General features: G+C 41.2%; 1 protein-coding gene across 18 annotated transcripts in view; it reads left to right on the top strand.

The window, feature by feature from the left end:
• The first annotated feature begins 1,417 nt into the window (after positions 1-1,417).
• Positions 1,418-21,407, top strand: part of DCUN1D4 (defective in cullin neddylation 1 domain containing 4) — a 36,284-nt gene continuing 16,294 nt past the window's right edge. For 3 of the 18 annotated variants that reach the window (XM_040556880.1, XM_040556877.1, XM_040556879.1), the window contains exons 1-5: positions 1,418-1,557; positions 9,992-10,062; positions 11,002-11,041; positions 17,046-17,075; positions 18,424-18,538. In XM_040556880.1, the coding sequence (XP_040412814.1) occupies positions 1,533-1,557; positions 9,992-10,062; positions 11,002-11,041; positions 17,046-17,075; positions 18,424-18,538 (281 nt within the window). In that variant the 5' untranslated portion in view covers positions 1,418-1,532. Of the gene's footprint in view, positions 1,558-8,108; positions 8,222-9,991; positions 10,063-10,382; positions 10,500-10,525; positions 10,568-11,001; positions 11,042-14,796; positions 14,964-17,045; positions 17,076-18,423; positions 18,539-21,407 lie in introns of those variants that run through there. The other 15 variants (XM_040556881.1, XM_040556878.1, XM_040556883.1 and 12 more) reach the window with 14 other exon arrangements.

Raw genomic sequence — 21,407 nt, 5'->3', positions numbered from 1 at the left:
GGCTAATGCCAGAACTCCTTCAATTGCCCTTGCCCTTGAGAGAACGCTTGATAAACCATGACCTAATCGGTGTGCTTTATTCAAAGTGAAGTGTTTCTGTGTTTTGTAAACTCAGGCTTGAAGAGAAGCTCAGAAATAAAACACAGGCCTGATGACATAACATCTCCCTGCCTGGAAGCTTGTGTAGTAGTTTACAATAAGTGGCAACAAGGGGGCTATTTACCCCTTTTTGGGTTTGGAACCGAGGTACAAAGGTGTGAGCTACAGTGGGCCTTACAAAGGTGTGAGCTACAGTGGGCCTTGCTCTCGTGGGATGGGCCTTGCCTGGCTGGAGCATGCATGCCATCGTTTGGCAGGCAGAGGCAGAAAACAAAGTCTATTTTGTCTTTTCCTATGGATTTCTTTGCAGATCTGCTTTTATGGAGCAGAGATTATGCTTGTGCATTCACCTATTCAAAAATATTTTGAACTTTTAATGTGTCACAATGACAGTGTGATGTGCTTTACAGCTGTGGATAGCAGCAGTTAGAGAAGCTATAGTCTGAGGAAGGGTTTGTAGAGCAAAGCAGTATCTGTCATTTTAGACTTAAAAAAGAAAAAAAAAAAAACAACATAAAAAGCTTTATTTACAAACAAATGGCTTCAGATATAACCAAATAGTTTTTTTTTTCATTATTTTTAGTGACACCTTCCTTTAGGTTTGTATCAGTTACATACAGCTTGGGTGAAGATTGTGTGTGTGTGAGAATGTATTTTTATTCTGAACCGAACTGACTGCATTCTGAGAATGAATTTTTATTCTGTGTACTTTTTCTGGTCAGCGTGCTGCCAGCCAGGCGCCCTGAAGGATGGATCCTCTCAGCCCCGAATTACCCCATGGATTGTAACTCAGTCGTGCCCTGTGGAGTATGAGCTTGGGCTGACAGGCGCAGATCTGAATGTCTGGCATGCGGGACGTTGGAAGTATCTGAGAAGCGAACCCCAGCTTGTGCTGCTTTAATTTTTATTTATTTTCCCTTTTAACCTCTATATCCGTTTCTTCCCTGCGGACCCGGGCCTCCTCCCTTCTCCCTCTCCCTCAGCCCCCCCATCCCCTCAGCCTCCCCCCCAGCTGCCACAGCAGAGCCCCGCCCCGTCCCGCTCATCCAATCGCAGCGCTCGGTGGGCGCGGCCCTCGACCTCCGCAGCCAATGGGAGGCGCGGCTGACACAAAGTGGCGTTCTCTGCACGCGCTTTCAAGGCCGGCCAGGAGTGACAGCCATCAGACCCAATCAGAGCGGAGGGAGGCGGGGTTAGCCCACGCTCGAGCCCAATAGGACTGCGGGAGCGGGCCGGGGGAGGTGGAAGGAGACTGACAGCAGCGCGGCCCAATCGCACGGCACAACCTGCGGCCTCCACGGGCGGCGTCAGCCAATAGGCACCGCCGGCGGGCGGGGCCGGGAGGCGTCCGCGCTTGTGCCGTGCGATTGGGAGAGAGGGGCCGAGGGAGCCGGGCCGGGCCGGGCCGGGCTGTGCGTGCGCGCTGCACGAAAATGCACTCGGATGGCGCCGCTGTCAGTGAGTAGCGGCCGGGCCGCCCCTCCTCCTCCTGCCCCCCTCACGGCCGCGGGGGGGCTGCGAGGGGCTGGGGGGTGCCGTGAGGGGAGCGGGGCCGTGACGCAGCTCCCCCAGCCTGGGGGGGCCGTGAGGGAGGGGAGAGCCTCGGGGGGTGGGGGGGAGAACGCGGTGCATTGTGGGAGGTGGAGTCCCGCCCGCCGCCGCCCCCCTGCGCGGGGAGGGGCCGCGGGACTACAACTCCCAGCAGGCGCAGCGGCGGCGCTCCCTGCCCCCGCCCCTGAGGTGCGCGTCCCGCGGGGGGGGCCCTGAGGGCGGTGGGCGCTGGGGCGCGACCGCGGCTCACAGCGGGGGGCCCGGCCTGGCTCGGTGCGGGGGGACCGCTCGGGGCGTTGTGGGAACGCGTCTGCGGGCGGCCCGGCTTCTCCGGGCTGTGTGTGAGCGTGTGGGGAGCGCGGCGTGCCGGCGGTTACGGCTGCCGTTAGAGCCCCCATAACCGCCTCGCGCCCGGCCGGCCTTCTAGAAAATGCTTTCTGGGGGGCCTCGGCGGGGTGCCCTGCCCCAGGAAACACCCGGAGGGCTCCGTTACACGCGTGTAAAGTGCTCCTACGGCACTCCACCGCTTCCTAAAGTAGGATGGTGAAGGCTGCATAGTGATTTTTTAAATTTCTCTGAAAAAAAAAAACACAAATTACTGCCTCATCCTTCAGCTGGTACTGCTTTCCCTTTCAAAATGTCCCTTGGGGTATATGGATCTTCCACCTTCGTACATATATATATATATATATATATATATATATTCTACGCAGTTCGTGGCCTGCTGTATGTGGTATTTTAAAAAGGGATGTTTTCCTAAATTAACTTGCTTTGTTATCGGTAGATTCATAGCAGTAATTTTTTTTTTCCACGTTGATTAAATGCTTGCAACGGTAAGTGGCAGAATATTCCTTGTGATCCTCCTCTGCCCTTAAAATGTAAGCTGTTATGTTTTTTGCTCGTTTGTTTTTTCTTTCTGAGACTGAACATAATGCTTTTTTACATTGGATAAGAAGCACAGCTTTCCTTTTCTCCATTGCAAACGTTTGCTTACAAGTTTCTTGCAACTCCAATAAGAATAAACAGAAATGTCTTCTGTTTGCAAGGAATGCAGTAAGCTGAGTTAGGCAAGTAAGCAGTTTTCCTCTCACTGCTTCTCTTTATTCTTTTGTACCAGGATGAGTTTTTATTTGTGCAGTTTCAGCACTTTATTTAAATTTGATTTTGTCTGAGTAACTTGTATTAACTTTAGGTGAGTCACTAATTCTGTATCTTTACTTTTTTCCCCCCATGGCTTTGGAGATAGGAAAACAAAGACTTTTCTTTTCCACTCCAAAGCATTTTGTCCTGGTTTTGTTTGCATCTTGAAGCAGAAGAGGAAATCATGCTTGATTTCTGTAAAATGCTTTGTGGGAAGTGAAGTGCTAGGAAATAACATACGTCCCATAAATACGTGTAACTCTTGTATCCAATTTAAATATTAGAACACTTAATGGTGATGGTGTATTTCTTTCTACAATGAGTAATGCTACTAATAAGGGCTTCGAGCAGAAGCCTTATTTTTAAATGTACCTGCTTGCAAATCCCAGAGAAGCGTTTTTTTCATATTGTCCAACTAAAACATTTTATTTAAAATTATAAGTTTGAGATTAAATACAATATCTCATTTTGGCTCGTAAAGCGGTTTAAAAAAACAACCAACAAGCCACATCCCAGTTTGCACAGCAATGTGTATTTTATTTTTAAATACATATTGTTGTTACGGCCACAAGGCTTTAATTTGCCATCGGGAACGAGCTGGCGTGGCACGTTTCTGTGCCACTTGTTGCAGATGCAAGGCTGCACAGACCCTGGGACGCTGCCTACTGCAGGGGCTCGCTCCTGCCCACGAGATTCCTGCTTCCACTGCTCCTCTGGTCAGGGGCCTTGTGGGAGCGCCCTCTAATCCAGTCAGTCAAATTTACCTGGGTTAGCTCTTGCCCTCTACTTACGGTGACTAAGGTGACGCGTTAGATTTTTGCGTGCAGTGGATTAGGGAATGTGCCCGTGGCCCCTGCTGCGGGCAGAGCTGTGGGATCTGTAATTTTGGCAGCCAGGAGGAAGCAAACAGCTGGGGCAGTAACATTGGGGCCTGGCGTGGCTGTTCGTAGGCTGTTGCAGCTCCATCGTGATGCGTAGCGGGTCCATGTGGTGCTGGATGCCCTGGCAGCGTGCACTGGATCTGGACAGGGTTGCACTTCTGCTGAACCAGCTGGAATACAGGATACAAAGTTTTTATTAGCTTTGTGCCCTTTGTAGGATGACAAACATCACCTAATCTGGCATGAAGTTGAGAGTGCTGCGGGCAAACTACTCTGGGGCCATCGCTCTCAGTGATTCAAAATTAACTCACTGATGCTCCTCAAAATGAATTTGGTGGTAGAGTGAGTTAGGCTGGATGAGCACTTCCCATCAGATGGTGTAAAACTGGTTCTGTATGAAACGCCTTGTAACTCAGCTGTCCACGATCTTGGCTGAAAGAATGGCTGTTCACAACCTCAGCAGCACAAAATCACTGAAGGGCTGTTAGATTTGGTAATACATGCTTTAGAAGGAGGCTTAAATTGGTTCTAATTTTCCACTGCTTTTACTCATTCTTTTCCAGCTGTGGCGGGTCATTCCGGCGTTGTTATGTTCTGGCAGGAATCTCCCTTAGGAATGCTTATCAGATACATTCAGTGGGTACACAAATGGTGGTATTTGCAGCAACAGCAACAGACAGATTGCACCATAAATGCACTCAGTGCTGGGTCTCTTTTCTTACAAAAAAAAAAAGGCCACAAAACATGAGGCAGTGCGCAGGGTTTTTAAGGAGTATCTGTTGGTATAGGCCTGACTTGTTTCAAGTCAATCAAAGATAAATGGAAATACATTCAAACTAAATAGTAGCTGTGCAACTTATGTACTGCTTAAATTGCTCCAAAATTCTCAGTGAACTTTAATCTGCAGTAGCTCTTTTTGTAAACAAGCCCTCGGGTCAGGGTACACATTAAACACCTAGGTAAAATAAGGATTTCTTCCTGTGGCAAAAACATTAATGCTGTTCTGTGTCTGCGTAGCACGCAGTCATTTTGAAATATTTTGTCACAGGTAACGTGGCTGACGGGTGACGTGGTAATACCGAATGTGGCAGGGAAGGTTTACATTACAGTGATACATTTTAAGTCAGGTGTGGTTTAGTACCTTGTCATTTCAGCCACGTTTTGTTGGTGGGCCTTTATTCCAGTTACTTACAGCGCTCTGTTTTGCTTCAGAACGTTTTAGGGCGTAGCGTTTGGAAAACAGACTCAAGTTTGCAAGTGCAGGTTTGGATACAGCTGGCGTCAGCAGTACCTCTGAGCTCGGTGCTGGTCTGTAGGCAGGTGTGCACGCAGGAGAAAAGCCTGGTGGCACCACGTCTCTAGCTCTAATGGCTGGCTCCTGTTGGGCTCGAGTAGGACGGGCACCCCACTTCTCCATACGGTTCGTTGGATGCCCTCATGGTCCAGCCGCGGCTGGAGTTCAGCTCTACTTTCTTTCTTACTGAACCAGGCCCTGTGTTCAACCCCATCAAAGCAAGGATGATCCTCTGCTTCCCAAGCCTTTTTCTCTGCCTCTCCTTGCCTGCTTGCTCTGGCATGGTGGACGGGGAGAGATACATCTTCTGCGGGCTGCCCGTGGCCCAGAGTGTCGCTGCCTGGGGGGGATTCAGCTGGGGATGGTGGAAAGGAGTTCTTAATCCTGGCTTTGACAGGAGCGCGGGGTCAGCTCCGAGCTGCTCCGTGCGCTGCACTGCACTTGGGGCATCTCTGCCTTTAGAGGTGTTGTGGTGCTTCTGTGTAAATGAAAGCAAAACTGAGGCACCCATTCCTTTTAAAACAAAATACGCTCAGTAATGAGTGTAGTGATTCTGCTTCCTGAATGTAAGTACTGAAGACTTTCACCAAACGTAGGCTTCAGATCTGAACTCCAGAATTCATTAGTCAATTACTGTTAGGATAATTCTGTGAGCAGAGTGCAGAGCGTGACATTGTGGAGTTGAGAGATGCCAAAGTAATTCTTTTTTTGGAAAAGTAAGGCTTATTTAAAACTGGTGAGGAAGACAGTGCTTTGAAGTATTATTTCCCCCATTACTGCAAATTTCCTTCAGTACTGTTATTTGAAGCCGAGGATTGATTATATTAAATAAAACTAAATGCAGAAACATTCCACTTTAATTTTCAGGAGTGAATCTGCCTAGCATGTGTTTCTATCTAATTGTTTTCTGAGAAGCTTACAGAAACACTACAGTATTTGTGCTGAGTCAGATAAATCCTTGCAGTCATGAGAATTACTCCTACAACGACTTCCACAGTAAATTTTTAATGTGCAGTTGTATCTATAGCATTTAAGTGTTGCGTCTGTCTAGGATAATATTTTTAGACTAACTGTTTAGACGTGCAGCTACTAGAGGTTTTCTGTGTGCTGAAATAATCTAGAAGCTTTTAAAGGAAACTCGAGAGGCTGCTGCTGGCCCGCGTTAGTGCTACTGCAAATTTTGCAGGAGATGATAATCGCGTGCCCGGGGCTGGGGGTTGTCAGAGCTTGGAAGTGATAATTCTGACAGCAGGAACTAAGTTAGAGATGTCAGGCAAGTACGTGTCAAGGTGTGGGTAGGCTTGTAGCTGGAAATACTCTTTTTCTAGATATTCATTTGTGGTCTCGTGTGAATAGTTTGCCAACACAAAAATTAGAGCACGGTCATCTTTTTTCCTAAAAATGTGACTTGACAGGTTTGAATTTGACATTTCAGATCGGAAACTAGGGCATTCAGCTTCATTCACCTCTGCCATTTGCTTATACTTAAGATACATATTGAGGTTTTCATATCAGATATTTTGAGGTTTTTGTCCCTTGCGTTTCTAGGTGTGTCTGGCTGAGGGGAGCAGAACGATGTTTAGCTTAGTTTGCTAAGGAAATGAGCCCAGCCAGCTGCTGCTTCTTTTGCCCCTCCGTACCCATCAGGTCTGTGGTGTAAATTTCAATACTGAAGTATTTTAAAGGTTATTTTAAAACTTGTTGACGTTTACGTTTAATTAGTATCTGATTAGGACTAATTGACTAGCCTGGAGTTCAGTACTTGTTCATAGCGCTAACCTGCGGACCAGGTTTAAGTCCCGTGGTGTTAGGTTGGTTCTGGCATTTCTTTCCTCTCTGGTTTCCTGTGGAACTGGAATTGTTTTACTCAGATGTATATATTTTTCCTTAGGTGTTACATTGTGGATTATTTCAAACTATGTAATAGAATTTGGAATTTCCATTGCTTCAGTCTTTGCTAAAGATGGGCTAAGACCTGCGAGAAAAATAAGCACGTACATTTTTGTTGACGGATCTGTTTGACGTGCACCTCTTGAAGTTTGTACCTCGGGAAACATCCCAGCATACCTTCTACTCAGAGTTTGTGCAGCAGGCAGGTTTCCTTCTTTTGGTCCCAGGTCAAGATTTTTCCTTTTCTGCAGGAATAAAACCAGAGCCAGCAGCGCCGTGCGCTATTTGGGGTTTGAGCAGAGAGTTTTCCTGAGGGGATAGCAGGCTCTGGCTGGTGCGTTGACTGCGCCATTGCCCCTTGGCTCGTTCTCAAGACGGTGTTCGATGAGTATGGGAGGAAGGATTTTTCACCCCTTGTTCCTTGAAAAACTCTTCTCTAAGTATGCCTTTTCAGTGGTATAGGATCCTTTGTGTGCAGTTGCTTGCAATACACATACAACAAAGGCTGAGAGCAGCTCAGAAGGGGACTTGAGCTGTAATGTAACTGGGTAATTCATTGGGAGCTGCTCACCTTTGCTTTTGTAGCAGGAACTGGAAAAGAAGCTTGTTTTCTGTTTTGGATAATATCCTGACTTTGCCAGCTTCCCGTGCGGAAAAGACAAAACTTGAGACTCGGGTTTCATTCTAGAAGCCTCAATGCTCATGTGGGTAACCAGGCAGTGCAGAACTGAGGTGTGATGCTTGTTGTGTAAGAGCTGTAAAATATATCTGTGTAACTCCTCCAAGCTCATCATAACTATGTGACGTTTTTTGAAGTAACAGATTAAAATTGTAAGGATATTTCCAGTGGAGGCGTGAAATACACTGGTATTGGTGATGTGTTTGGAAGCGCCTAGGAATGTTTTATTTCGAAGGCAGTAACTAGTCTATATAAATCTTGTTTAAAAATGATAGAAAAAATATTTTTAAAAGTACTGTCTTAAATTATTTAGTATTAATGTAGAAGAAAGTATTTGCTCAGTGTTTTCAACTTGTTAGCTCCAGGTGTAACTGCTTTCTCTGAAGACCTGTGTTCTTTGTAGGTCTTAGGCTGGACAACAAGGGAAACTTTAAAATCACATTTTAATCTTTAATGGTCATCTTCCCCCAATCCTCCCATTCCCCCCCCCCCCTTTAAAAAAAAAATAATCCTTTATCATGTTGGATTGAAGGCTGGCTAAGAAACTCGGGGTTGTTTTTTTTTCTTTTTGCAGAACGGTTCTGCTTAGTATTGTTTGACTAGCAAAAATGGAACTTAATTGAGCACTTAATACAGAAAAAAATGTAGCGCCCTGTTCAAGATGCAAGATCTTCCTACCATGGCGTGGTAAGAAGATACGGCTTGTCTTTGTCTTGATATAGATTATAAGTACATCTAAAGTGTGAAATTCCATCTTTGGCACATCTGACTTAGAGAAATTGTCTTGCTGTGATGGTGAATTGGGGAAAATACGCTAAGAAGTAGGCAGCTATTACTGAAATGAGACTTTCCAGAACAGACAGTAAATGCAACATGTGATTCATGTGATGCCTAAAGGTATCTTTAGAAATTTTTTAATTCACCCTGACGACAGAATTCCATGCTGATGTGTGCTACAAGAATGGTTACAGCAGGCAGTTCCTTCAAATGCATTTCTTAAATTTATAATGGTGTTTTTTGCTTTTGGGGGGATTTGATATTTCATAAAGTTATAGAATATCCTCAGCTGGGACCCAGCTCCACACAGGACCACCCAAAAATCAGCCCATGTGTCTGGGAGCATTGCCCAAATGCTTCGTGAACCCTGGCAGGCTCGGTGCCGTGACGACCTCCCCAGGAAGCCTGTCCTCATGCCCGACCACCGTCTGGGTGCAGCACCTTCTCCTGACACCCAGCCTGACCCTCCCCTGTCCCAGCTCCATGCCGTCCCCTTGGGTCCCGTGCAGATTTTTTATCCATAGATTCTGGGTCATCTCCAGTGTATTTTGAGAGCTTCTTTTAAAATGCTCCGGATGGAAATGTGGGAATTATAGTTTTGTCCTTACTTGCATCTTAAATTGGAAAGCCAATTTCAATGTTTCCCAGTAAAGATGCTTCAGTGCATCAGCTGGTAGCAGTGACGCTGGGCGCACACGGGAATTTTGCTTGGGAGGCTGTGCTTGTCACACAGAACATGTCTCTGGCTGTGTAATCAGCGTGCTTTTCAACACAAGTTCTAGTGGGGTTGCTAGTTTGCTTTCAGGTTAAAGGGAAGTATCTTCTAGTAGTTTGCAGTTTGTATCTCTCTCAGCTGGTCTGTGCCCAGCTTCTGAGATTCCTGCTGATTCGCATCCTGTCTGAGTGGATCCAAGTTGATCTTTTTTGTGAATTACTACTTTTCTAGTTTTGTTCTTGGCACATCTCTAGCAAAAATAGGTGATCTAAAAGAATAGAGGAGAATTAGTTCGTCGCTTTTCTTTTTTTTCATCCAAAGCAAGCTCAAGTGTTTTATTTGTGGAGCATGGAAGCAAAGTCAGTGCCTAAGTTAAGGCTTCTTTCATGAAGTGTCAGGATTTTTTTTTTTTTTTTTTGGTCTTAGCTGCTGTGTTGTGACTTTTGGTTCGTTATACAAAAGTCATGTTTCAACTGTGTAAGTGTATTCCAGTAATTTAGTTTTGCAAAGAAATGAGCATGGAGGCAAGTACTTGCTTGTTATCTTTTAAAAAACAAGTATTTTTACTAGTGATTTTAGAATGTTACATGAGAATTAAACTGTTTTTGGAATAGATGGAAGAAGAGGATCGAGAAGCATGGAAACTGTGTAATGATACCTGATTTTAAAGACAAAAGTTGTAAATATTTAAATTTTTCAACTTTAATATAATTTTGTACTTAGGTATAGTTCTGTTTTGCTGGGAATCATCCATGCCATAGGAACAATGTGCACATAGGATCTCATGCAGATTTAACTTGCTCATTTCCATTTGATGTTGGAAAATGTTGATGCTGAAAGAGAATTGAGTTGGCTTTGTTTTATAGTGTTGTGATGACTTTATTAAATTACCAGAATATGTGAAGACCTTGGTTGCTACAGCTGGAAAGCAGGCAATTTAAAACTTTTTTTTTCTTCCCCTCTAGATTTTCAACTGAATTCTCACCTATCAACACTGGCAAATATTCACAAGATTTACCACACCCTCAATAGGCTGGTAATGACTTGCCATTTTCTCTCAGTGGAATAGCTAGGGTTATGGTCCAGAATGTTTCTGTGGTTGAAATCATTGCATGATTACACTTCCTGTAAAACTATGACTGCCTTTCTGTCTGAGAGGCTGTGGGTTTCAAATAGAAGAATTAGGAGGTGAGCAGCATTAGTAAAAGTTGAAAGATTATTCACCAGGGGTCAGAGTGGAGTTTGAGGAGCGTTCACTGCAACAGGGAGTTGTTTATTTCAGAAGGTTTTTTCAATCCGAGTTTTTCTAAACTTATCAGATACTGATGATAATCATCATTATCCAATTTCTTACAGTTCTTGTGGAAAGTATTGAATGAGTGAGCTGTCTTCTTGCAACCATGCAAAGAGTGAAACACAATTTTTGAAGAGTATCCCTGCTGCTTTTACACTTCTTATACTGCAACCATATCTGGAAGTGCCTATATTGCTTCTGTTCATACATTGCAAATTTGGTGGAAAAGATACTGCCTAAAAAGGGGGTAATTTGTTTCCAAGATTTCAGTTGTTTTTAACCAGTATTCTTGGGAACAGGTATGGGTGTTTATCCTTAAGCAAAGCCACTTCTGTGGTAAATGCTAAATTCGATTTAAATGGAATTGTTTAGAACAGCACTGTAAAGTTCCCCATTCAGTGGATAGTTACTTCCACTCTTCAAGCATAGCTTGTTTTTGATTTAAAAATATTTCAAGATACTTTTCAAATGAGTTACAGATTATCCTTGAATTTCTTAGATAAATTTGAAGGGGTAATTTTTTTAGATAAATGCAAATGCAAAACACAAAGTCTCTGCAGTTTTAGCTAGATGTTCCTTAAATAATGAAGTTGAATATCAAAATCAAGTAAAGGTTAAAAGCATTACTGATCGATGAAGGTCGCTATCTTGTTTAACTGTATCATTCCTCTTCTCTTACAGAATCTGACAGAGGACGTTGGTCAAGACGATCACCAGACAGGTATTTAATAGGGACGTAGTAGAAATAGACCAGAACAATGTAATCGTGCTTTGTGAAATAAGTTTCTCTAACATTGAAACTGAAATTTTAGGAAGCTAAGGGAGTTCTAGAAAGCGACTGCCTTTTTTAAAATTTTTCTTCAAAATAAATGTACATGCTTTCAATTTCTCCACTTGTGAAGAGCTCACGTAGGTTTCAGCAATGTGTCATTTTACTATTTCTGTGTGAGTTCTTTAGAAGACTTTATGAAAAATTTCTCTCACTCCTTGGACTCAACCCATTAGACTAGCAGAATATCTGTGTTCTTACAGTGTTTTGACTCTTGAAAGCATCAGTGAGAACAGAGCAGAAGCAAGACCTCTTGTGGTTATTGTGTTGCCTGTGACCGAGTTTAAATGCTGTGCTCCAAACAGCCCAACCTTTTTTTTTGAGCGATTTTGCTGGAGGGAACATTTTCCTGGTTCTTGTGCAGATTTTTCAATATATGTCTAAGGGCTATTTCTTAGTTCCAAATTTGTTTTCTGTTCTATAAAATGTCATCATTTTTGAGGCCTTCATTTCAGGTGCCTGGTACTGGCTTGCTGCCAATTCTTCTTCACCAGTATTTGAGCTTTGTGGCTTGATAACTTGCAGCATTCATTGCCTTCTTTTGTGCTTGTTCCTTATGAGCTGGCATCTGCCTTGATTTCTTTTTCTTCGTTCCTTTCTGTGTTTCAGGCATGATACCTAAGGAGGAAGGAAAATAACTTGTTGGCTTCAAGCCCTGATCATTCAGCACAACAGTTCTTTAAAAGTGGCCATATCTGTCCTACCATCTGCCTCCAAGTTGTTCTCTATCCTGAGGTGCTGGCTACGTGTGCTGATGTTACCCTGAGCACTTAGGAGAGTGGAGAGAGCTGTCAGCTCCTCCTGGAGATTTCTGGGACAACCTTATAAATTTAGCACACTCATAGCCTAGAGCAATGGGAAGAGTTGCATAGGACTGAGTTGTTTGGGATCTTAAAGAGCTCACCTGGGGCTTGTATACCCTCCTTCATACTGCAACAGGTGACTTGATTTCATAGTTGCACTGTCTTACCCTGCCTGTAAAAGGCTTCTATCAAATATTTTCTGTCAGTGTCCGTAGTGGTTTCGTATTTGAAATTAGTTCCTCATGTAAAACCTCACCAGAAGAGGCTGAGGCAGCTAGTTCCAGACAGCCCTTTTACTGTCCGTTTGTTAGAACTGATGTCCTCTTCCATTTCCTGATGGAGATGTGCAGTTTTCCCCATGGTGACCTAGGTGCTTGAACTAAACACAGATACATCCCGATTTTGTGTTTAAAAATACATTCTATAATCTTTGTTTACTTTTGATCACAAAAAGCTGTTGTGAAGCGTGAGGTATTGGTCTCGAGGCAGTCACCTTCAGTCACTAATCGATAAGAGTAGGTGTGCTTAACGTATTTGGAATCTGTCCTCTCTCTTGCTTGGCGCTTCTATTGCGAAAGGTAAATGTAAGAAATGAGCCTCAGAGCTCTCATCATCTCTCTTGGAAGGTGTTTGAGCAAGTTGTTGATTTTGATGAAATGCTTTATTCTGACAATTGTGGTTATCCTATTACTTGCGTTGTGTTTGTTTTAATTAAGCTGTTTCAAAAGCTTGAACATGTTCATTGAATGAGTTTGGGCAAAAAAAACGAGGAAAGAACTTATTTTTTTTAGAGTAGCTGTGAAAGAACCTTTAAAACCAGGAAGGAAGTATGAAATGAGAGTTGAAAATAGAGGTTGCTCTACAGATGAGAACATCTTTAGATTTCATTCCAGTGTTTTTATGCTTCTGCCCTGTTTTCTATCTCCTTTTAGAAAAGGATGAAGCCCCAGCATATGCATAACTTCTAGCCTTGAGTTCAGTTGAAATCCGCATTTGGTTTCCCTCGTATGAGGACAAATAGACAAGCAGGGGGATGTTATGGCCATTGTGAATATAGTGCAGTGATATCTCATGTCCATTTCACATGGGGCTTGACAATTCTGAAACATCTTACACAAGAGTCTTATGTAAATCTTAAAAAAAAAAAAAAGTTACCTTCACAAATTCTTTGATTTTGATGTACTTAAATTTTAATAATTTCTGTTCTCCAATAAGAACTGTCAAGACCTGTTCATTTCGTTACAGACTTTACAGTAGTGAATAGATGCTGTGTATTTATTTGAGGTTTTCCATCCAGAACTCATTTGGCAGTCACGTTAGGTCTGCAAAACATTCCTTGGGTGTTATCAAACCGATCTAGAGGTGATTTTTGTTCTTTGAGATTTTTTTTTCACGCTTTGAGTCTTGGAGCAAGCCTTATCCTTAGAGATTACTATGCTTTTCCTGACGTGTATCCTGGTTAACATTATTACAGTGGGGGCCCTGTTTTGGGAATGACTTAATGCACATCTAAATTGGGTTCAGGCTTCTAAAAGCTATTTAGAAAAACGGAGTATTTCAATTTTAGGTTAACATTTATAATGAACTTTAAATGCTTATTACATTTATTTTAAAGCAGTTGTTTCTGAACTAACAATAAATGTGCCAGACATCTAAATTACTTTGGACAATTGTCGCTCTTCTAAGTATTAGTATTTATTTTCCTGGAGTGAGAACTTAGATATCTAAGAGCTAGATGATGGAATTTTCAAAATTCCTTCAGTGATTTGGGAACTAACATGGACCTCACTTCAAAATACATGTCACCTGCTCTAATTACACTCCAATGTGTTAGCATTCAGTGTGTTTGTATACATCTGAAAAAATAAGACTGTAAATGTGTTGTGGGACTGTATCAGCTGTTAGTAAGGGTAAGAATTACAGGCAATCGTTAAACAGATTTTTTCTACTTTATATATGTATTGACTTGGAAAACTCACTCTTGAATTTGAAATAAGTCATTTTTGTCATGACTACAAAATTAGCAGCTTTTCAATAGCTTACATTAATAATGATTTGATTATTAAATTGTAACTTGCTTGCCTATCCAGACTACAATGTCTTGAAAAGTAAAAAGTACATATCCTGTTGTCACCTGGCTGGTTTAACATAAGGAGGTAATGTCTTCAACAAAAACAAGGTTTCATTGGTTTTCTTGAAGCCTGGGACAGAGTGGCAGGGAGATTATTTTGCCACTACTCTTTTTAATTGGTTTAAAGAAAATTCTCGAGTCCAAAACAATTCTGTAGTCTGGAATTCAAGACAGAGAAGAGCATTTTTCCTGTATACCTGCTTTTACAAGAAGATTGCAAATTGTTTGATGCTTTGATGAGTATCTTAGTTTTTTTTCTCATCTTGTATCTGAAAAAACAATGACTGTTAACTGTGTTCGTGGCGGTCTTTTTCCATCATTAAATGAGCAGCTGTATCTCTCCAATTGCTTCAGCATTCACAGGTTATTATTTTTCTTTTGAAACATCCATCTACGTAAACATCAGAAGAGCAGGAGTATTCACAGGCGTTATCTAGAAGGAAGGTGAAAATTATGGCAGTAAATCACTGCTATAGGGACATAGCTTGTAGAATTCGTTTTTATTGACCACTGTTTTTTTTTTGCTTATTTTGGTTTTGTTGCTGTTCTAAGAGTGTCCCTCCCTGCGGTGCTTATCCTGCACGTTGTTTTAAATTTCTTGGGGTGGATTTTGGCTCTTGAGTTGATATTTCCCTTTGTCTCCTGTAAATCGTCTCCTGCAAATTTGGAAGTACTGAATAGAACGTTTGGCAAACAACATTTATACTCGGCAGGCTTTTGGCTGATGGTGGCTTATTCAGCAGCCATTTGGAGGCTCTACCTTGCAAATGCTAGCTTCAAGTGTCAAAAAAAGTGAGAACTAGGAGGGTTCTGCCAATCTTGAGTTGAGACCCAGGAGTAAGAAACTTTGAAGATAATCACATCAGAGAAGCTGCGCTCGGTAAGTAAAGTTCCTGTCAAACTTTGCATGAAGTCAGAGGGAGTTGCATGTGCATTTGCAGATGATTAGGCCTGTGAGAAGTGAAATTAGCTGCAAAAAGCTAGACCTTGAATTTATGTTTAGAATTAGGCAGGTCTGTGTGGAAAAGGTTAATATTAATGTTACTTAGTGAGTTATGCTGTAAAATAAGAAATTGCAGGAATTGAAACAAACCCAAACTCACATAGTTTTTAGCATTAGATGGGGGTAACAGAAATATCCTGCTTTGTTCACCTTCCAGAAATTATTACAAGGAAATTATAACTACCCTTCAAATTCAATATACTGATTCTGGTAACAAAAGTATATACTGCTCAAGTAATGTTCTTGTAGTGGTGTTCTTAGTAGTTAATAGATCATTCAACAGCTAAAACGTAGTGAAGATTTGGTCCAAAACTCAGTTAATAAGTTGTTAAATCTCTGAAAGCAAGTGCAGTCAATATGTTTGTCCACCTGGTTGTCTGTGTGTGTGTACACATACATATTTAATAGCCGCTTACCAATTTCTGAGCTCTCTCTTTTCTTCCCTTTTCTGTCTGTTTGAGAACTGCAACTAGATACATTCAAACCAAGAAAGGCTATAAGTTTTTTTGTATGAGTCATTGGAGAAATTGGGGTATGATGAATTATATTATCACTTTAAGCTTTTATATCAAGTTTGGCAATCTTCCTAAAACTGTCCTATTATTTAATGAGAAAAGGACTTCAAACAGGAATTCTTGGATTATTTTTTTTTGGTTTGTTTGGGGTTGCAGAGCTGACAAAATGATTGTCCCATTCTGTAACGTTTATTTATTTTCATCTTCTGCTGTGCATCTCTTTTCACAGAAACCTTGCGTATTTCTTTTCCCAATCAAATAACAAGCAGTTGTGGGAGTAAACGGGAAAACCCTAGAGGGTTTGGTTTGGTGTTTTGTTATGTTTTACCAGCATCCAATGCCTGTGGCCATCATAATAGTTTTTTTAACAGAAAGGCATTTAAAAAATCAAATTGTTGTCAAAGGAGTGAGATGGTTGCAGGTTGTCTTCCAAGTACTCAAGTACATACATATTTCTCAAAATAATGTGTTCGTTAGCACATATTATCATTTATTAAGTTTAGTTTCTGTCTGGGTTTTGTTCATAGATCTGAATCTGTTGGCTGTCTTTAGCCATCTGTTAAGTTCTGTTGTTGTCTTAAGTGTTTTTAGTTTGTGTAGGTTTTCAAATAAATCCTTACTGCAAGATTGAAAATGTGATTTAAAAAGCCATAAAGCATCATACTTAGAGTAACTTATGGGAATACAGTTTTGTGGTATCATTAATTTGCAGGCATAATGAGATGGAACAGGTAACATTCAGCAGATCAGGTTCCTTAGTTTCTTTAATCTGGGTAGTCAAATGTTTGGGGCATCCTATGAATATTTGATAATCTCTTGTTTACCTACTTCAACTATCCCTGATATTTTTGAGAAGATGAATATTATTGTTAATATCCTTTTATGTATTCTGGACAGTGCTTCTAGAAGTGTATTCTTCTGACACAGCCATTGTTATGTTTTCATATGTAGGAGTTCATGGGTATAATGCTGGGAAGTTTTTTGCTAACTAGTTAAATGATATTATCAATGCATAGTACTCTTAAAGCTTTCTTTTGAAAAGATAGTGTAGTTATGGACGTACTTTCCTGGGAGGGTGCTATTACGGGGGAGCTTTAGTAAAAAAAGAGGGGAAGAAAATAATAATAATAAAAAAATAATAAAAATGTATAGGAAGAATTTTTGAACTGGAAAGAGTATTTTTTGAACTGGAGAGATTACCTGTTCTTAATAAGAGAGATTGTAAAGGTAAGATCAAAGAAGGCATACTAAGTGCAAAACCTTTATTAGTTGAAACCAATTATTAACATTAACTAACTTGGTTTGAACATCTTGCCTAACTCTAGAAAAATCCTTACTTGCATATGCATAATAGTTTCAGTGCATGTTTAGAATAAAGTACATGTAGAGTACTTTAAGGCCTGTGAGGCTGTAAGGTTCCTTACATGTGTTTCTCCTATAACAGGAGAGAGACTTTCAAAGATACGAAGAATAGGTAAGCATAAGATTGCTGTTAGTATTTGTTGGGAATTGGGCCTCTGGTTTCAGTCTGTTCCCTTGGTGTCAAAAAGCAGTAAAAGTGTTTTTGCTTGCTTCTGTGCTGTGATTCAACATAAAAGATTTTTGTGAACGTCTTAATAAAGCATAGCTAAACTTTGGATGCTGTTGAAGCTAAGAGAAGGCAGCCTAGGCATGCTGTATTTCTTCATATTTTCTTGCAAGTTTCTTTGGCATTGCTTTGTGTCTGGATTTTTATACCTCACCTCTCCCTTCCTTTCCTTTTAAAATTCTCTGCATAACACTTAGAGCTTTGATAGCTCGTTGAGCTGCTCTTACACATACCTTTCTCAGGTGTCCATATGGTCTTCAGTATATGAAAGTAGGACAAAATTCTGCCTGGAGTGTGTTAGCCTGTTGCTTTCATGATGCAGCAGAGACAGTTAAACAACTAGCTGTGGTCAAAAGGGCTGATCCTGTGCTCTTCATTGTGCTAATGCACAGAAAGGATTATACTTTTCTTTTTTTGCTTGTTTTATTTTGTTTTTGTTTTTGCTTGGGTTAATTATTTACAGGTTTGGTGAGCTGGATTAGCGCACTGACGCTGACAAAAGGAAGAAATAGGAATATGTAGCTGAGAGAATGGGAGTGAAGGACTGCCACTTGACCGTCACCAGTGTTTTAAAATGGCAGTTTCCTACTTTTGGAACTCCTCGCTGTTTGAGAACTATCTGATCCAACCAAATCCAAATGATACAGCTACTTTTTTTTCCACTTGTGGTTGTCATGTGTCTCTTTTCAAAACTAACAAACAAGACAAAAAACAAATCACCCAACAAAAACCAGCCTCCCTCACCAAAAACAAATCAATCAAACAAATGAAGAAATGAACAAACCTTCATTTCCCCTTGCTCTCTGTATAACAAAGAAAACTTGGGGCTTAAAATTAAAAGGTTATGTTTTCTAGAGGTACGCTGCTCTAGTTTTTGGGTCATGTCTGTATTTAAGAAAATAATGAACAACTCTCAGAAGTTCTGATTTGAATTAATTTCAAAAAATTGGACTGAAGACTGAAGTAGTTCTTCAGGGTAGTCTTAGTTCTTGCTTTTTGTTATAGCATTAGCATAAATGTATATTTTGGCATAGTACTGACTTTAACTGAAATCTGATCATAGAACACCATGTAAAACAGATTTTGCCCTGGAAAGGGGACCATGTACTTTGTATTTTAAATCCACTAATTTCCTCCCTTCCCTTTCCTTTGTAATATGCCTATTAGTGGACGCAGTTTATCTGGTCTGCAACAGTTTCATTTCTTGTACTGGTGTTTTTAATTCCCTCTGTAGGAAGTCTCCGGTCTTGCAGTTCATCAGACTGCTTTAGTAAAGTGATGCCTCCAAGGAAAAAGAGGAGACCTGCAGCAGGAGATGATTTATCTGCTAAGAAAAGTAGACATGATGGGTATGTCATCTTATCATGGGCTAAGACTGGTGGAATATCTAAAGATGAATAGCTGATATGATCATGTTTTGAAATACTAATGGAAATGGTATTCAAATTTGATTGGTTTCTTGATGTGGAACCATGGCCTGTGATTAAACTATGGGATATTAATAAGTACATCTAGGTTCAGTTTGCTCCTTACCTTTTTCTAGTCATACAAAAAGCTTGTAGGGAACTTCTGCTCTTGTTTGCCAGCCATCAAAATAGATGTGCTTGCTTTTCAAAGACTTCCAAGGGATGCAGTAATATCTTCCTCTATATGTGCATAAGATCTAGATGGGGCATTCTCAATCTAGCCTGTCAGAAAAGTGAATGTAACTGTAGCCCCTTTGCAGCCACAGTTCTAACCTGAAGTTCTGCTAGTCTGTCCCTCTCGTGTTGGTTTTATGCTGATCATGCAAGGGAGAGGTGAAGATTGCCATGCAGGGTGATAGCTGATGGTCGAGTGGGGATTGAGGTGGTGCTGCTCAGCTTCCTTCTGAGCAATGCAAGAGGGTTCTAACTGTGTGCACGACCAGTGTGCTCTGTGGCATAGGTGCTGCACTTCTGGAAATGGTTTATTTTCTGTGTATGTTCAGTCAGCCTCAGTTATGCAGCACCCATTGAGTGTGCTCCTTGTGTGCAAGATGCAGCCGTTACTTACGTGCACTAAATTCAGAATTTGTGGGAGTAAAGGACGGTGCACTACATGACAGGTGCCATCACGTGCTGGCAGGGGGGCTCTAGTATGTACGAGTGTCCTGATGTTGAAAAGTGATGTATGCGACCAGAAAGTTTGGTTGCCACTGCATAAGCCAGCGAGCAGCGAGCTCTATTACATTCAGTATTGCAGGTGCCTCAGAAAACACAAGCTTCCATAACAAGTAGATAGGCAGAAAGATGCATTTCTTTCCTGTCAGCCAGAAATGAGGCTGTGTACTTTCCTTTTCATTCACTAGCATGAGTAATCATAATGCTGGTAGCAAAATTAAGCCTCTGGTTATGCCTCTATAACTCCATTGTGTTCAATAAGGTTGCACAACTGTAGCTGCACTGGTATTTATTAATTGATCTGTTGGAGCAGAAGAAAGATTTCAACTTCCCCTTTCATTGCTTTGCATATGTAAAGCTAGCAAGAGCATAAAAGCAGTACATGTTCTTAATATTTTTTCTGCTTTTGAGAAATGTTAAAAGTGAAAACAATGTTTCTAGAACCTATGTAGAGAGGTTTACAAAAATTAAATCTACGTCCCTTTGCTAAGACCCTGATAATAAAACAAGACAAGCCAAAGCCCCTAGAAGGTAAGGTTGTCTGTAGTAAGAGATACTGATCTGTAAGAAAACAATGAGAAGCTGATTTCATACTCTGTCAGTACAACATAAAATCATTAAGAGCTTTTTGAAAGCATAATTTGAAGTATTTTTTGTAACTAATGCATCTGGTCTTCATTCTACTGCCATCTGAAGTTTTCTTAAGGGAAAAACCTTAATCTGCTTTTAGAAGTGGAGGTGAAACCAGATTTAACAACCATGGGCCACAGGGGAATATCTCTCTCAGATGTGGTTCCAATGTTTGTATTCCTTCTTAACTTCTAAGGTTTTAGGGCTTCCTCAGCATCCCTCTGTTTAAGCTTCCTTTCTTTCGTTTTGGTCTTCAAGAAAATAGTTTGAACTTCATCATGACTGGCAATATGAATTCATTTCCTGCATATTCAGCTTAGTCTTAGAACTATATTTTCTTTCAAGGAAGGGTTTCTTCAAGTTTGCTTTATGCCCCTGTAACCTGTGAACAGGTTAGACAACGAGCAAGCCATCCTTTACTTCCATGCCTTTTAGACAGAGCTCATGCCTGTTCTGTTCAATCTTTCAAGGTTGGACATCCCAAGTGTGTTAAGCAGAAATCTATTTGGAATCAGGAACCTGTACAGCAGTATGCTCTTGTAGACCTAACTATTTGCAGAGCCGTTTCCTCTGACATGATGCACAGAGAATTCTGTACGTAATAAAACCAGTATGGGGTAGTGCAAAGTCAGTGTATGGAATAAAGAGCTTCTGGGCTCATTTCTTTACCGTTGTTGCCATTTTAGAGGCAGACTTCCCAGAAGCTGCATACAGGTAACTCATGTCCCTCTCTCCAAGGGACATTAGCCTGTGTAGAATCTGTATTGTGAAGCAAAAAAAGGTGGTCGGAGTCTGTTCTTGAATGTCTGCTTTTAATGAAAAACAGAAAGTGTGCTCTCAAGGAGAGACAGCACTACCAAACAGAGGGGTGACTTCAAATGTTTGTGGAATGATCCACGTTTTGTATGTTTCTGAGTTGTAGTGGCCAGCTCAGAGAGGAGGAATGTTAACAAATACAGTAATTGTTCATCAGTTTGCTTTCAGTGTGGAAATGCTGGGTAGTGCTCCGCAGGTTATCAAAGGAGTGTCATCATTAAGGGTGTCATCACAGCGGAGACCGAATGTTGATGATTTCTCCTGGTTTGTGCGTACAAAAAAAAAATAATAATTTAATCCTTACATGGATAGTTTTGTTGGATGATATTTTCAGTTTTCACTGTTGGTGTTCCTATAATCAATTCAATTATGGAATGCTGACAGTAATATTTTTGAGTTATTTATTCTTTCCAGAAAGCTTATTTCAGCAGAGCTCTGCTGAAAGAGAAAAAGATTTCTAAAGGCTCTTTAAACTTACAAACCCTAAATACATATGGTAACGGAGAGCTTGTAATAGTCTTCACTCTCAATTCCAGGCTGTTACAGCCTCATCTTGAAATGATTAGTGGAATAATGATGCTGGCTATTGACGAAAGTATTTATAGGAACAAATCTAGATGTTAGTGAAGTT

This window comes from Cygnus olor, chromosome 4, assembly GCF_009769625.2.
Source record: "Cygnus olor isolate bCygOlo1 chromosome 4, bCygOlo1.pri.v2, whole genome shotgun sequence".
NCBI classification, from domain to species: domain Eukaryota; kingdom Metazoa; phylum Chordata; class Aves; order Anseriformes; family Anatidae; genus Cygnus; species Cygnus olor.
Note: the sequence above shows the minus strand (reverse complement) of the source record. Positions and strands in the feature narration are given on the sequence as shown.